The sequence below is a fragment of the Mastomys coucha genome, unplaced genomic scaffold, assembly GCF_008632895.1.
Source record: "Mastomys coucha isolate ucsf_1 unplaced genomic scaffold, UCSF_Mcou_1 pScaffold5, whole genome shotgun sequence".
Classification (NCBI taxonomy): domain Eukaryota; kingdom Metazoa; phylum Chordata; class Mammalia; order Rodentia; family Muridae; genus Mastomys; species Mastomys coucha.
This window is the reverse complement of record NW_022196911.1, coordinates 28,890,288-28,905,105: the sequence shown is the minus strand read 5'-3', so window position 1 is coordinate 28,905,105 and position 14,818 is coordinate 28,890,288. Positions and strand designations below refer to the sequence as shown.

The following is a 14,818-nucleotide window of genomic DNA, read 5'->3' as shown; positions in this document are numbered from 1 at the left end:
CCTGTACCCTCAACCCATCAGGAAAGCCCTTTAAGCGGGAAACCTTGAAAACGAAGAGCGTGTTGTAGACCTTCCAAAATCTTGACAGCACTCAGTATTTTCTGAATGTCTCCTCCAATTCTTGGAGAATTGTTTTCAGTCTGGAATTGTTTGTGTGTTTATCATACAATCAGCATTAAGGAAGTTATGCAATGAGTTTTATCTAACTTTTATGATAACATAACATTGTCAGGGTGGGTGCAACTTAAAATTCTTAAGTAATATGCGATTTCATTTTCTAGTATAGTTTCTGAAGGAAGATAGAATAAAAATGTAAATGTTAGTGTATTTTTATTTTTTTATGTGTAGCAATAATATGGAAGTACCATTAAAGGGGCATTATTCCACAATAATAGTAATAATAGCCAGAAGAGGCAGAGAGAGTGCCTACAGTGCTGAGTCCTGTGAGTTACTAGCATGCTTAGGAAGCAATAACTCACTAATATAGTAAATACCAGGTTTAAGACTTGAAGCTAGCCTTTGCTTTGGGTGGCTGGTGGTGTTACTTAGCATGCTAGTTTTCCCCTTCCCACCTCTCTCTTGAAATAAAGTCTCCCTGTTTAGTTAACAGATCTTAGCCCATTCCCAGCAACTGCTGCCTTTGAAAATAAACATTCATAAATTGATAGAGAAATATGAAAATTATATACATGGAACAATTTTGATCTGTTTTAAATTAGGTTTCTGAAAGAAGAACTAAGTGGCAGATTGTTCAGTTCACATTAGTGGGAAGCCTCCCTAGTAAGTTTTAAAGCAGCAGGACCAGTGTGTGGTGTGCCCCTCTGTCCTGTGGTCTAGAACTGAGCAGGACCAGTGTGTGGTGTGCCCCTCTGTCCTGTGGTCTAGCACCGAGCAGGACCAGTGTGTGGTGTGCCCCTCTGTCCTGTGGCCTAGCACCGAGCAGGACCAGTGTGTGGTGTGCGCCTCTGTCCTGTGGTCTAGCACCGAGCAGGACCAGTGTGTGGTGTGCTCCTCAGTTCTGTAATCTAGCACCGAGAAGGTTATGATAAAGACTGAATTTTTGGGACAGCTTGACCTATATACATTATGTACTCAAGGATGGCTTAAATTATGTAGTGAGACACATCTCCCACTACATCTACAACCCTGCTTTCTCCAAGGAATAGGGACCACAGCTCATTAACAGAGTTTAAAAAGAGCAGTAGTAATTATTATCTAAATAATATCTAAATATCTAAAGTGATAAAATGTAAGGGTGATAATTGATGGTTATTTACTCTTAAATTATATGTTTTGCTGTGAGAAATAGTGTTATTTGTAGGGGACAGGTACACAGGCTTTTGCTGTGTAACCTGACCCAGTTCTTAAACTCAAGGTAGTATTTCTGCCTCAGTCCTCCCAAGTCATGGGACTGTATGCAAGTGCCATCATGCCTGACTTATAGTAGAATACTTAGAAAATAGTGACTCCCTTAGGGCAGGTAAAATGTTACATTCAATAAAAATTATGCTTGCAGTATTTCAGAATTACATTAATCTTAAAAGTGACTAATTACTCACAGTGCAACTGCTAGTCTGGTAACTGGTTGGAGTCACTGTTAAGAACCTCATGATTGCTAGGATTCTAGGAAACACAGCTGATTCTTGTTCTTTGCTGATAATGGTCTATATAATCAGAATAGCATATTCACAAATATCAAATCATTGTTCCCGTTGGTATTACTGGGTTGTAAAATTTCCATCATACTGTTGACACAGAACCATTGTTTTATGTGTAAGTTTTTATAAGGCTCTTTATTTAAATGTATTGTTGGTTCATATATTGAAATCAGACCCAACAGTACTATTGACTCATACACAGCTAAACACAGCTTATCTAGCACAGACTTTGTTATGTAGAAGGCACATGTGCCTTAGTCACTACTCTATTGCTGTAAAAAAATATTCCATGACCAAGACAACTTAGAGAAGGAAGCTTTTTTAAAAATTTATTTATGTATTTACATTCCAAATGTTGCTGCCTCCCATTCTTGGTCTCCCCTCATAAGGTTCCCCCTACCCTTTAACTCTGAGAGGGTGGTTCCTCCATGTATCCCCCCCACCCTGGTGTCTCAAGCCTCTGCAAGATTAGGTGCATCCTCTCCCACTGAGGCCAGATAAGGCAGCACTATGCTCAATATGTGCCCCGGGCCTTGGACCAGCTGGTGTATGCTCTTTTGTTGGTAATTTAGTCTCTGGGAGCTCCCAGGGGTCCAGGTTAGTTGACATTGTTGGTCTTCCTGTGAGGTAACTCTTCCATAGAGGTCCCCAACCTTCACCCAAAGTCTGGCTATGGGTATTTGCATCTGTCTCAGTCAGCAGCTGGGTAAGCCTCTCAGAGGGTTGCTATGCTAAGCTTCTGTCTGCAAGCACAGCATACCATCATTAATAGTATGAGAATTGGTACCTGCCCGTAGGTGGGTCTCAAGTTGGGTAGGTCACTGGTTAGCCATTCAAGAAGGAAGCATTTAATTGAGTCTTCTAGTTCTAGTCGGCTGGGAGTTCATCACTATCATGGTTATAGCATGGCTGCTGGCATGGTGCTGGAGCTACAGCTGAGAGCCCATATTCCCATTAACAGACAGAAAACAGAAAAAGTGCTGGGATGACCTGAAGCTTTGGGGACCTTAAACCAGCCCCTTGTGACATACCTCCAAGCCTTCCCAAATGGCCACCAACCGAGGACCAAGTATTCAAGTGTCTGAGACTTACAGGGGCATCTCATTCAAACTCCTAGAGCACATAATGCCTCCTTCCCCATTCAGAAACACTGTATAGCACAACTGGGCTATCTCAAAGATTGAAATCATTCGTGGCATATAAATGGGAAAAACAATAAAGAGACTAAAAGGAATGCTCCTTAGAGCTGAAATAAGAGGATTGCATGGCTCCCTAGGAGCTGGAATTGGATATACCAGACAACTCAGCCATGTGAATTATTTTGAGTACCAATTTGGGGTTACAAATAAGTTTTTATGAAAAAGTAAATTAAAAAAAATCAGGGAATCTACAAATAATAATTAGTTGTAGCACAATCTAATGTACAATGTACAACTTAAAGAATAGAAATATAATTACAGTTTATATTTATTCTTAGTGTGTGTTTCAAGAGATCAACACATTTGTAATGTTAAACCAGTAAAACATGGCCAGGCTGGGCTTTAGACTCTGGAGTTCAGTAGAGAAGCTAACAGACAAAAGGGCCTGTTGTCATGCTGGAGTTAGCAGGCCATAAGTAAGAACAGCTGAATAAAATGTGTTGCATGCTAGAAATCATTCTGTGCTAAAATAAAGAGCAGTGGCACAGAGGGCCCTGGTTCTGCTTGTCACCAAAGTTTAGTAATTTGTCAATTAATAGTTGCTTTTTTAAATCTCAGTTTTCTGGGCTTTTTGAGCTGATAGCTGGGGCCAGAGTTGCCTGTATTCATCTTCCTCATCAGGCTTGTGTCTTATGCTGGAATTCTTGGACCTCTAAACATAGGAGGTTAAATAGCTCTCAGAAGGATAAATATGTAGAAATGTTTATGATTTGGGGCTAGGCATTTTTTTCTTATCAAGTATCATCAAACTGACAATAACAAGAATAGCTAAGTAGTTGCAGTATATTAGAAGTAAGAATTTTGTTCATTGAAGAACATCATCAAGGTAGTGAAAATAAACCCTACAGAAAGGCAGCGACATATAATAGTATCTGACAAGGAACTGACACCTAAAATACAGGAGGAACTCTTTTTGCAGCTCAATAATAGTGACAGCTATTGAAAATAGCCCAAGGACTTAAGTAGACTTTTCTATGTAGAAGGCATAAAAATAGGCAATAAACACATGAAACTGTGCTAAACATCATGAGGCATGAGGGAAGACATCTTAAGACAAAAATAAGCTGCTACCTCACACCTGCCAGGATAGATGTTAAGAGAAAAAAAACAAAGCAGATAATTAGAAGTATTGCTGAGAACATGTGGAGAGAACGCAGGACTCTACACTTCATGGGTAGGATGGCCAAGCGGTGCATTTGATGAGAGCAGTGTGAGAGTTTCTCCCATGGCACAGCAGTCCACTCCTAGGTATGTGGGCACCTGAAGGCATACATCTACATGGTGTGTACCATGTCCATCATCACTTGGTAATAGTCAGGAGGTGAAGATGACTCCAGTATCCAGCAGCTGAAGGAGTATATCACATATAGGCTCACCAACCAATGGCAACAGCACAACTCAACCTTGACATTGTGTGACATAAAAAATGTAGCCATAAAGTACCATTGTAAGATTCCGTGTATCCAGAGTGACCAAGGCAGAGCCACAAAATGGTTGCTGTGGTTGGGATGGGGAGAGCAAACAAGTGATGCCACCTCACCCAACTCTGTCAGGTTTAATCTCAGCACACTCCATCTTTGTTAGACTTAATTTTAGAAATGAGAAAATGTAAAAGATGTCTAGTGTTGGTTGCATAAACTTGTGAATTTACTCAGAAGACTGGCTTGTGTATTTTAAGTGAGTTGTATGGTATGTGAGTTTTTACTTCAGCAAATCTGTTAAAATAGAATAGATCCATGGGTTAGAAGTTCCCCAGAGCACAGACTTGTAAGGCTTGTGACATTGGTTTTTATAGCTATTGAAATTGGTGGCTGCTATGATAAAATATTATTGGAGAAACTGACTGAGCTAGGGTCCAGTCTTTAAAATAAGTCAAAATCTACAGGCAAGTAGATTATCAGCAAAGAGTGTTTGCAATTTGATGATGTAAGAGGTAAAGATGAGTACTTTATGATTAAGAAAGTATTCTAGAAGTAGAAATGAGGATTCTGAGTACTTACTCCATTCCGTGTTCAAGATGCAAGACTCAAAGGTTTGGTAGAAGAAGCCACATCAACCATTAGCATGCTTACCAGGGGAAACTGTAGATTGTCTAGACTTTTCTATTGAGCTGGAAACATGTTTGAAGCACAAACAGCTTTTTACGTGAGCTTTGTGCTAGCATTTTATTAATACATGTTGTGGAACTTGTTTTGTGATGTATTTGATCACATTAGATCTTCACCTTTAGCTGTTTCATGTTGCTAATGGATACATTGCAAAATTGACAGCTTCTGAGTTATTCAAGGTTCTGTGATAGACAAAAGAGGGTGTGTATTTGCCAGAATATATTTCTTATTTATGGTTTTTTGTCATTGAAGCAGGTTGCAGATCCTCTGCTGTTACCAGGGAGTGGTTTATTGATTGCACGGTATAATCATGAATGTGGACATCTGCAGGAAAAGCATTGTTGAAAATGTATTTGTTTTCCTCAAGTCCTTTAACAAGCATGGGCTTTTTCTGAACTATTCAGTATATTTAAACAGCTACAAATGTCACATGGAGAGATTCTTTATTTTATTTTATTTTTTTTAAGATTTGCTTTTATGTGTATGAGTATTTTGCCAGCACATATGAATTTGCATCATGTGCATGTCTGGTGCCTATGGAGATCAGAAGTGGGCATCACATGCCCTGGAACTGGAGTAATAGGGAGTTGTGAGCTACTGTGTGGATGCCATAACCACCAAGATTTCATAATAAAAGAAACATAATTTTGGAATTGTGAAATGGTTTGCTCATCCTTGAAAAAATCAGTTTTCAATAATGACACAAAATTTCTCTGTGAAATGACATTTTTATGTTAAATATTCCTGCAGTTCTCAAAAGTTTTTGAGAATCTCATACTTCTATTGATAAATCTAGAGATCTAACATAATACTCTTTAAAAACCATTTAGCTAAGAACTCCATCCTAAGAGTTATTCTGGCTTTTCTAAAGTAAAATTTGTGAGAGCTATAGATATTTCCATTTGGATGGGATCTGTCTCTCTGTCTATCTCTGTCTTTCTCTCTGTGTTCGTTTGTATACATGTACATGTGTACATGTTTATGTGGAAACCGTAGACCAACCCCAGTTGTTGTTCTTTCTGTGCTGTGGCTCACCTGGGGGCCCAGCAGACTGCCTGTCTCTGCTTTTTGATGCTGGGATTATAAGCAAGTCCACGACATCCAGCTTATTTTATGTGAGTCCTGAATACCACTCAGGTTTTCCTGCTTGGGAAGCAAGCAACTTTACTAAGTCCCCAGCTCTTTGTTTCATTATTTAAATCTGTGTAGTCCTTTGATATTTTTAGCCATGAAGATAACTCAATAATCAGTGAATTGCATAGCAAACTTGTGGATTTTAAAATATGAAAATGTCTAAAGAATAAATTCATTATCATCCATAATGTTACAAGCAGAAGGAGTTCCAAAATGAAAATAGTTGAACAGACACCATCATAAAATCGATTGTTCAGAACAGATGCTCATTGTTGTTTGTAAAAGTCCTGATAATGTACTCAATACTGGCCTAGAAGCCTGACCTCAAACTTGCCATCCTTCTGCCTCAGCCTCCCAAGTTCTATCATTACAGGTGTATATTATCAGATTCAACCCACAGTGATGCATTTTTGTTTTTGTGGAGGTGGTTGTGGGCAGAATCTCTTTGTTGAGCCCAGGCTAGCCTAGGATTGATAGAGATCGTGCTGTCCTCCTGCCTCAGCACCCACCTTCCTGAGTGCTGCATTACCTTCATGCACCACTGTGACAACTGACTGCAGTGCATTGAATCAGTAATGGAACTGGCTATAAATAATACATTTAGGGCCTTATTATCAAGTTTAATTTTTTTGTTGTTTGCTGTTTGAGGCTGGTTCTGTTTTAGGGAGCTCTGCTGGAACTCACTAAGTAGACTAGGCTATCCTCAACTCAACAATCCACCTGTCTTTGCCTCCCTCTTGCTGGGATTAATGGTGTGTATTACCACACCCAGATCTATTAAGTTAAATTTTAATCATGTCTTATTTCTCCCAATTTGCAAATAAAAACCTTAAGGCTTAAAGAGGTAAGTAAGGAACTCCTGTAAAATGGAAACTGATTGTTGGGACTGGGATTTATAAGTACTTTTTTCCCTTGCTGAATACCTGTCAGCATCACTGCCTTGATAAATGGGAAACCTAGTGCCATCCTTCTGTCTGTGGAAAAGTGACTTATAATAGTTGATCATTTGTTTAAAAAAAATAGATGATTTTGCTGACTTAGGTATTTTCTGAAAAATAAGCTTATTTCTATTAATACTTCTCGCCATCTTTCTTTCTTTTTTGTAAGGACGTCTTGCATGGCTGATCTACTTGGTTGGCACAGTTGTAGGAGGGAGACTCACATATACCAGCACAGATGAGCATGATGCTATGGATGGAGAACTGTCCTGCCGGTGAGTGACAGCCATTTACTGCACATGAAAGAACTTTAACCTTTGTTTTAGCTTTCTGTGGCCAAGTGTAAAACAATGCACTTGGCCTTTGGGTATTAGTTTCCTTTTTACCCGTAAGAAAATCCATGCACAGAGGTTGTAATTAGAATTTGATTCTTCAACAAATGTTTAGATTTTCTTGGTTTTAACCCCCTAGTGCTAGTGATCACAACCTTAACAAGCTATTGAATGACTCTTCACACAATCCTAAACTGAGGGAAATTCTTGTGTGTGAATAATGTGAATAGCTTGCTTTTCTGCAGATCTTGACTAAATAGTGCATTTCCTGCACACTTTTGCATGGTTTTTGTTTCATTTAGTTTTGGTGAAGACTTAAACTTAGTGAAGATAAATGTCATAGGAGTTTCCAAAGTAGTGCTGTTAGCTTTAAAGGCCATTTGAGTATTTGGAATGTATAGAGGTGTGTATGCACTGCGTGTGTATTTTCAACCTTTTTAAAGGCAGACATTGTTACATTGTTTTGTAACTAGAATAATGGAAATAGTATCTATTTGGGGACTGTTAAAAGATTCCAATGAGTTATTTTTTTAACTGCTTAGAACAGTGTCTGGGAAACAGTGATGCATCACCCACATACTCATGTACATTAAATACAGTTCTGTGAACATTTACCCTAAAAGTTAAAATTTTCTAGACTATACCATAGCTTAAATTTGATTTTCAAATTTTAGGTTCCTTTTCAATGTTTCTTTATTATAAATTGCCTCCTAGTAAACATTGTTTTTTATAGATTGAGAGAATTTCATTAGAGTTATGTTTTGCTGTCTTCAGACACACCAGAAGGGGGCATCAGATCTCATTACAGATGGTTGTGAGCCATCATGTGGTTGCTGGGAATTGAACTCAGGTCCTCTAGAAGAGTAGTCAGTGCTCTTAACCACTGAGCCATCTCTCCAGCCCTAGAGTTAACTTCTTAAAGCTGAATAGATTATCAGTTTCTGTAGCATTTTAAAGAATCACAGTATCATCAATTGGCTTCTGGAAGAGTTATACATGTTTAGCATCCTTAATTTGCAAAAAAACCCACAGTTCTTTTTAAAATTTTTTTCTGTACTTTATTTTATTTTTTTATTCTTTAATCTTCTTTTTACAGTTCAGACTTTCCCCTGACCACTCCCCATCCCATACCTTCTGCCCTTACCCCCATCTCCAAGAGGATGTCCCCACACCACCAGGCCTCCCCACTCCCTGGGTCCTCAAGTCTCTCGAGGGTTAGGTGCATCTTTTTTCACCTAGACCAGACCCGGCCGTCCTCTGCTGTACATGTGTCTGGGGGCTCATATCAGCTGGTGTATGCTGCCTGGTGGGTGGCTTAGTGTCTGAGAGATCTCAGGGGTCCAGGTTAGTTGAGACTGCTGATCTTCCTACAGGGTTGCCCTCCTTCTCAGCTTCTTCCAGCTTTTCCCCAATTCAACCACAGGGGTCCCCAGCTTCTGTCCATTGGTTGGGTGCTAGTATCTGCATCTGACTCTTCAGATGCTTGTTGGGCCACTCAGCTGGCAGCCATGCCAGGCGCCTGTGTGCAAGCACACCACAGCATCAGTAACAGTGTCAGGGCCCCCGGCCTCCCCTTGATCTGGATCCCAATTTGGACCCATCACTGGACCTCTGTTCTCTCATGATCTTCTCTATTTTTGTTCCTTCAGATAGGAATAATTCTGGGAACAATTCTGAGTCAGAGCTTTTGACTGTGGGCTGGCAACCCCATCCCTCCACTTGATGTCCTCTCCCTCCACTGGAGGTAGACTCTACAAGTTCTCCCTCCCCACTGTAGAGCACTTCATCCAAGGTCCCTCCCTTTGAATCTTGAGAGTCTTTTACCTCCCAGGTCTCTGGTACATTCTGTTAGGGTCCCCCCATCTCCTATGTCCCGAGGTTGCCTGTTTACATTCTTTGTACTGGCCCTCAGGGCTTCAGTCCTGTCCCCCTCTCCCCCATACCTGATCATGTTCCCCCCTTTCCCTCCTTGTCACTTTTTCCTCCCTGGTCCCTCACTCCCTCTACCCTCAGTGACTGCTTTCTTCTCCCTCCTAAGTGGGATCGAGGCATCCTCACTTGGGTCCTTCAGCTTATTAACCTTCTTGGGTCCTATGGGTTGTGTCCTGGGTATTCTGTACTTTTTTGGCTAATGTCCACTAACTAGTGAGTACATACCATGCATGTCCTTTTGGGTCTGAGTTACCTCACTCAGGATGATATTTTCTAGTTCCATCCATTTGCCTGCAAAATTAAACTGGCAACCTACAGATTGGGGAAAAAAATCTTCACTAACCCCACATCCGATAGAGGGCTAATATCCAAAATATATAAAGAACTCAAGAAGCTAATCACCAAAAAAAACCCAAACAACCCAATCAAAAAATGGGGTATAGAACTAAACAGAGAATTCACAACAGATGAATCTTGAAGGACTGAGAAGCACTTAAAGAAATGTTCAAAGTACTTAATGATCAGGGAAATGCAAATTGAAACAACCCTGAGATTCTATCTTACACCAATCAGAATGGCTAAGGTCAAAAACTCAGGTGACAGCACATGCTGGTGAGGATCCATTCCTGGTGGGACTGCAAGCTGGTACAACCACTCTGGAAATCAATTTGGAGGTTCCTCAGAAGATTGGAAATAGATCTACTTGAAGACCCAGCTATACCACTCTTGGGAATATACCTAAAAGATGCCCCACCATGTCACAAGGGTACATGTTCCATTATGTTGATAGTGGCCTTATTTGTGATAGCCAGAAGCTGGAAACAACCCAGATATCCCACAGTGGAAAAATGGATACAGAAAATGTGGTTCATTTACACAATGGAATACTACTCAGCTATTAAGAATGAAGCCATCATGAGTTTTTCAGGCAAATCCACAGTTCTTTCAAATCTGAAATTGAATTCCAACACAACTAGCAAATATTCCAAAATCTAGAAAGGTTGGATATCTGAAATACTTAGTGTCTCAAATACTTGATATATGACATTCCAGTATTCCAATTTATCTTCTAAACTGAAAGCCTGTGGGTGTCACCACTTTTTTTCTGTTGAATACTATATAATAGGATTATTAGTATTGATAAGGTTATGTAACAAATGGCTTGTGTTAATTTGTATTTCTTTGGTTCTATATGCCATTCAGAATTTTTCTTTCTAATTTTTTATTTTATTTTTTATTACTGATATTTACATATATCAACTACTGGCTTTTGCATATTAGTATATGCATTGTGTGTGTGCTTATTTCTCTGGGTAGATGCACATGTATGTGGATGCGTGTGCAAGTGCTTGAGGAGGCTCAAAGTTGACATTAGGTACTCAGTCATTCTCCAGTTATTTACTGCAGCAAAATCTGTCACCAATTTTTAGCTGTCTAGCTAGCCAGTTTGCCACAGGTATCTCCTGTTTCTGTGTCCTGTGTGTGGATGACAACTGGCCTTTCCACCTGCCCACCTTGTTTTGTGGATTCTGGGGATTCCAAATCCAGTGTTGCTATTTGCACAAAGTTCTTTGTTTACTAAGTCATCTCTTTGATCCCTACCTTACTTTCTTTTGTGTTTATCTTTTAAAACTTACTACTAATAATTATGCTTATATTAAAGTTTTCAATATTTTACATTCAAATTGTTAACTAAGGCCAACTCTATCTTGTAATGACTTGTAATGCCACATATCTTACACAGAATTCCTAATGTCTTTAATAGATTTTTCTTATGTTTGCATTGATCTAGAAATCTGTTGTTATAATACCATTACTGTGTATGTGTATGTGTGTGTGTGTGTGTGTGTGTCGGGGTCAGTTAGTACCATATGGGCAAGTGTGTGTGCAACTGTGAGTACCATATGGGTAAGTGTGTGTGCAAGTGTGTAGACTTGCAGACCAGAGAAGGCTGCTGGGAGTATTTTGTTATATTCCATCTTGTTTTTGAGATGGTCTCTCCTTGAACTTGAGACTCACCGTTTGATCACTAGCTGATCCACGAGCTTCTGAGATTTGGGAGTCTCTGCCCTGCAGCACTGAAGTTAACAGGCACATATGTCCATCCCTGGCTTTTATGTATTTGCTGGGGATTTGAACTCTAGTCCTCTTTCTTGCATACCAACTACTCTTACCCCACCAGCCATTTCACTATCCTTAAATGTATTCCTAAAGTTTTGATAATATGTTGTAATTGTGAATAGAATTTTTTCATTGCATATCCTTTCATCCTGTGTATTATACTTTTAATAAAATTTGAGCCTGTAATTATATTTCAATTAAAAATTTTAAAATATAAAACTTTTAACCTGAATATATAAAAATATTCTTAGTTTTACCAAGACTTATTATTTCTTATACCAAATTAAGTTACTTGAAAATGTGAGTATTAACTGGTTAGGGCCTTTATTAAATGCTTATGTAATTTTTAAGCACGTGAAAAATAAGCCCTGTGTCATCTTTTAACCAGTATTGTATATTGTGTGAAGTAGAATTGGGTGTTTCTGTTTTTGTTAGTTTGATATTTTAAAACTTTTCATCATTATGCAAAAAGTGTATGTTGGCACTACTTCTAGAAAAAATACATAATGGGACAGGAAGCAGATATCTACCTGCTCATTTGAAGAAAATTCATTTTTTCTTCGAATGACAAAAATATTTAACTTGAAAGAAGACTTATCTTTTTACTAGCCTACATCCACTATAAAATAGGGTTAAGAGGAAATTATGATCTGATATTTTTATTAGGATGTTATGAAAAATTGCAGCTTTTCAGAGAATTAAGAATGATGAAAAATAGGTGAGAGAAGAAGAGGCAGTGTTTGTCAGCCCTCCCGTTTGGATCTCTGGTTTGTGTCTTCGTGACACATTAGTTCTCAGGGTGCTTGTGCTCTCATTTACAAACCCGAGCATAGGATAAAACAACAGAACAAGAAACCCCAGTGCTTGTGGCTCAGCTTCTCAGCTGAGTAGAATGACAGCCTCTGCTTCTGGTTCAACTGCTCACTGCATAAATCAGTGTACAAGGAAATGGAAGAAGAGGTCTGTGTCATTGGAGAATATTTAAGTTTTTGTGGTATGTCTGGTGTCTCTGGAATTGAATATAAGAAAGTAAAAATAGATAGATGAAAAATGATCAAGAGTAATGCCATGAACAGAACCTGTTTTGCTATGATTTCTCAGCTCCTTAATCCCACTTAAAACTGTAGGGATGTACCCCTCCCCCAAATTATTCTAACCATATACCCAGAGACCACACTGTTAAGTTTGACTCTTCCCTTTGCTTCCAGCATACTTCCTAGAGGGGAATAGTTCTGGTTAGTTCCAAAAGGCCCTTTTAAGGGCTCTGCGAAACTGGTCACTGTAGCTTTATTATTGACGTTTGTAGCAAATTCTGCTCACAGAGTGGCACGTTCCATTGCGGGAGGAGTCCACCTACTGCCCCCATTCCTTCCATTGCCGCAATATGGACGTTTGTTCAGTTGGTGACACCAAATCCCAAGGCTCTTACCTGGCATTGAAATGGTGGATTCTAAAGTGAATAGGACTTGTGTTTATGCATGAAACACCTCCCATAGTTACATGTCCCAACATATGTCTTTATCTTATGGATCAGAGGTTTCCTTAAATCTGTCCCGCTGTCACTGCAACATATCTTCTTGTTCACGTCACATTTCCTTCTTACAGATCTGTACTCACTACTTCTCTTAAACTCCAGTGTCTGTGCTTTGTACCTCTTCCTTGTACATCTTTCCTATGATGTTTTCAGAGCTACATCAGATTCTATGTTATTGACATTATCCGGCAATGCTGGTGAGCTGTCCTGCAGATCCACTTTAGCTTTGCATGAGCCTGAGGCTGTGGTCAGCCCATTCAAATTCAAAAGAGCCAGACAGTAGATGTCAGAATGGCTTCCCTGAGAACTCAACAATGTCTTTTCCTGAGGGTCTTCCTCGGTCATTCACAGTGACAATAGTCCACTTGGCTGCACAGACTAGGCTTCCCCAGACTGAGGAGGTTTAGGGCATAAGGAATACACTGCACTCAGCACGCAGGCAGCTGTTTTTCCCAGTGCACGCTTCGTGCCAGTCCCTCTTTGGCAGTCTCCCCAGGTTAGCACCTATTAGTGGAAATGCTTCCAGCTTTCCTCTCGTAGTTTTGTCCTTTTCTCCTCATTGATGTTAAGAAATTGTTTACAGAGCGACTGTATAGTCTTTTCTCCTAGTTTTATATTTGTTAATATATGGTGATTTATTTTGGTTTTATACAGTCATTGGAGGCTAGCCGTTTGCCCATTTGAAATTATTGGCAGGATGTTACTACAGGTAACGCTTTCTTGGAATGTAGTTCTCTTCTAAGCTAAAGTCTTTATTTCTCTTTTTTTTTTTTTTTTTTTTTTTGAGACAGGGTTTCTCTGTGTAGCCTTGGCTGTCCTGGAACTCACTCTGTAGACCAGGCTGGCCTTGAACTCAGAACTCAGAACTCCCAAGTGCTGGGACTAAAGGCGTGTGCCACCACTGCCCGGCTTCCTCTTCATTTTTTATTAATTAATTTATTTACTTTGCATCCTGATTACAGCTTCCCCTCCGTCCTCTCCCCCAGTGCACCCTCTTACCTTTCCTCCTCCATCTCCCCTCCCTTTCTCTTCAGAGAAGAGGAAATCTCTCATGGATATCAACTCATTGCAGTAGGAACTAGGTGCATCTTTTCCTGTAGAGTCTAGATAAAACAGTCCAATTAAGTGCAATTGAGGGAAAGGGGGTCCAAAGGCAGACAGCAGAGTCAGAGAAAGCCCGTGCTCCATTTGTTATGGGTCCCACACGAAGACCAAGACCTCTCTGGCTCCTTCAATTCTTCCTCCCCCTCTTCCACAGGATTCCCTGAGTTCCACCTGATTTTTAATTGTGAGTCTCTGCATCTGTTCCCATCAATTGCTAGATGAAGCCTCTCTGATGACAGTTATGCTAGGCTCCTGTCTGCAAGTACAGCAGAATGTCATTAATAGTGTCAGGGCGGACTCTCATGGCTCAGGTCTTAAGTTTTCCCTTTCCTCAATTCTGCTCCATCTTTACTCCTGCACATTTTATAGGCAGGACAAAATTTTGGTGGAAGGTTTTGTGCATGGGTTGGTGTCCCAATCCATCCACTGGAAGTCTTGCCTAGTTATAGTGGATAGGCCATTTCAGATTCCATATCCCTCATTGCTAGGAGGCTTAGGAGGGTCACCCTCATAGATTCCTGGGAGTTTCTATCGTCCTGGGGTTCTAGCTTGTCCCAGAGTTGCTCCCAATTCCCCACTGACTTCAGTTTTCTCTCACAGTTTTCTCTCCCTCTCTGCTTCCCACACCTGGTCCTTCCTGTCCCCTCTCCCCCCCCCCTTTTCTTCTTTCTTTTTTTTAAATTCAATTCTTTTTTTTTTTTTTTTTTTTTACTTATTCACTTTACATCCTGCTCACTGCCCTCCTCCCAGTCACCCCT

At 39.9% G+C, this 14,818-nt stretch overlaps 1 protein-coding gene across 9 annotated transcripts in view; it reads left to right on the top strand.

Moving 5' to 3' along the window:
- Positions 1 to 14,818, top strand: part of Ranbp17 (RAN binding protein 17) — a 301,497-nt gene that overhangs the window by 61,547 nt on the left and 225,132 nt on the right. For all 9 annotated transcript variants that reach the window (XM_031354601.1, XM_031354599.1, XM_031354597.1 and 6 more), the window contains one exon: positions 7,207 to 7,312. In XM_031354601.1, coding sequence (XP_031210461.1) covers positions 7,207 to 7,312 — 106 coding nt within the window. The remainder of the gene's footprint in view (positions 1 to 7,206; positions 7,313 to 14,818) is intronic.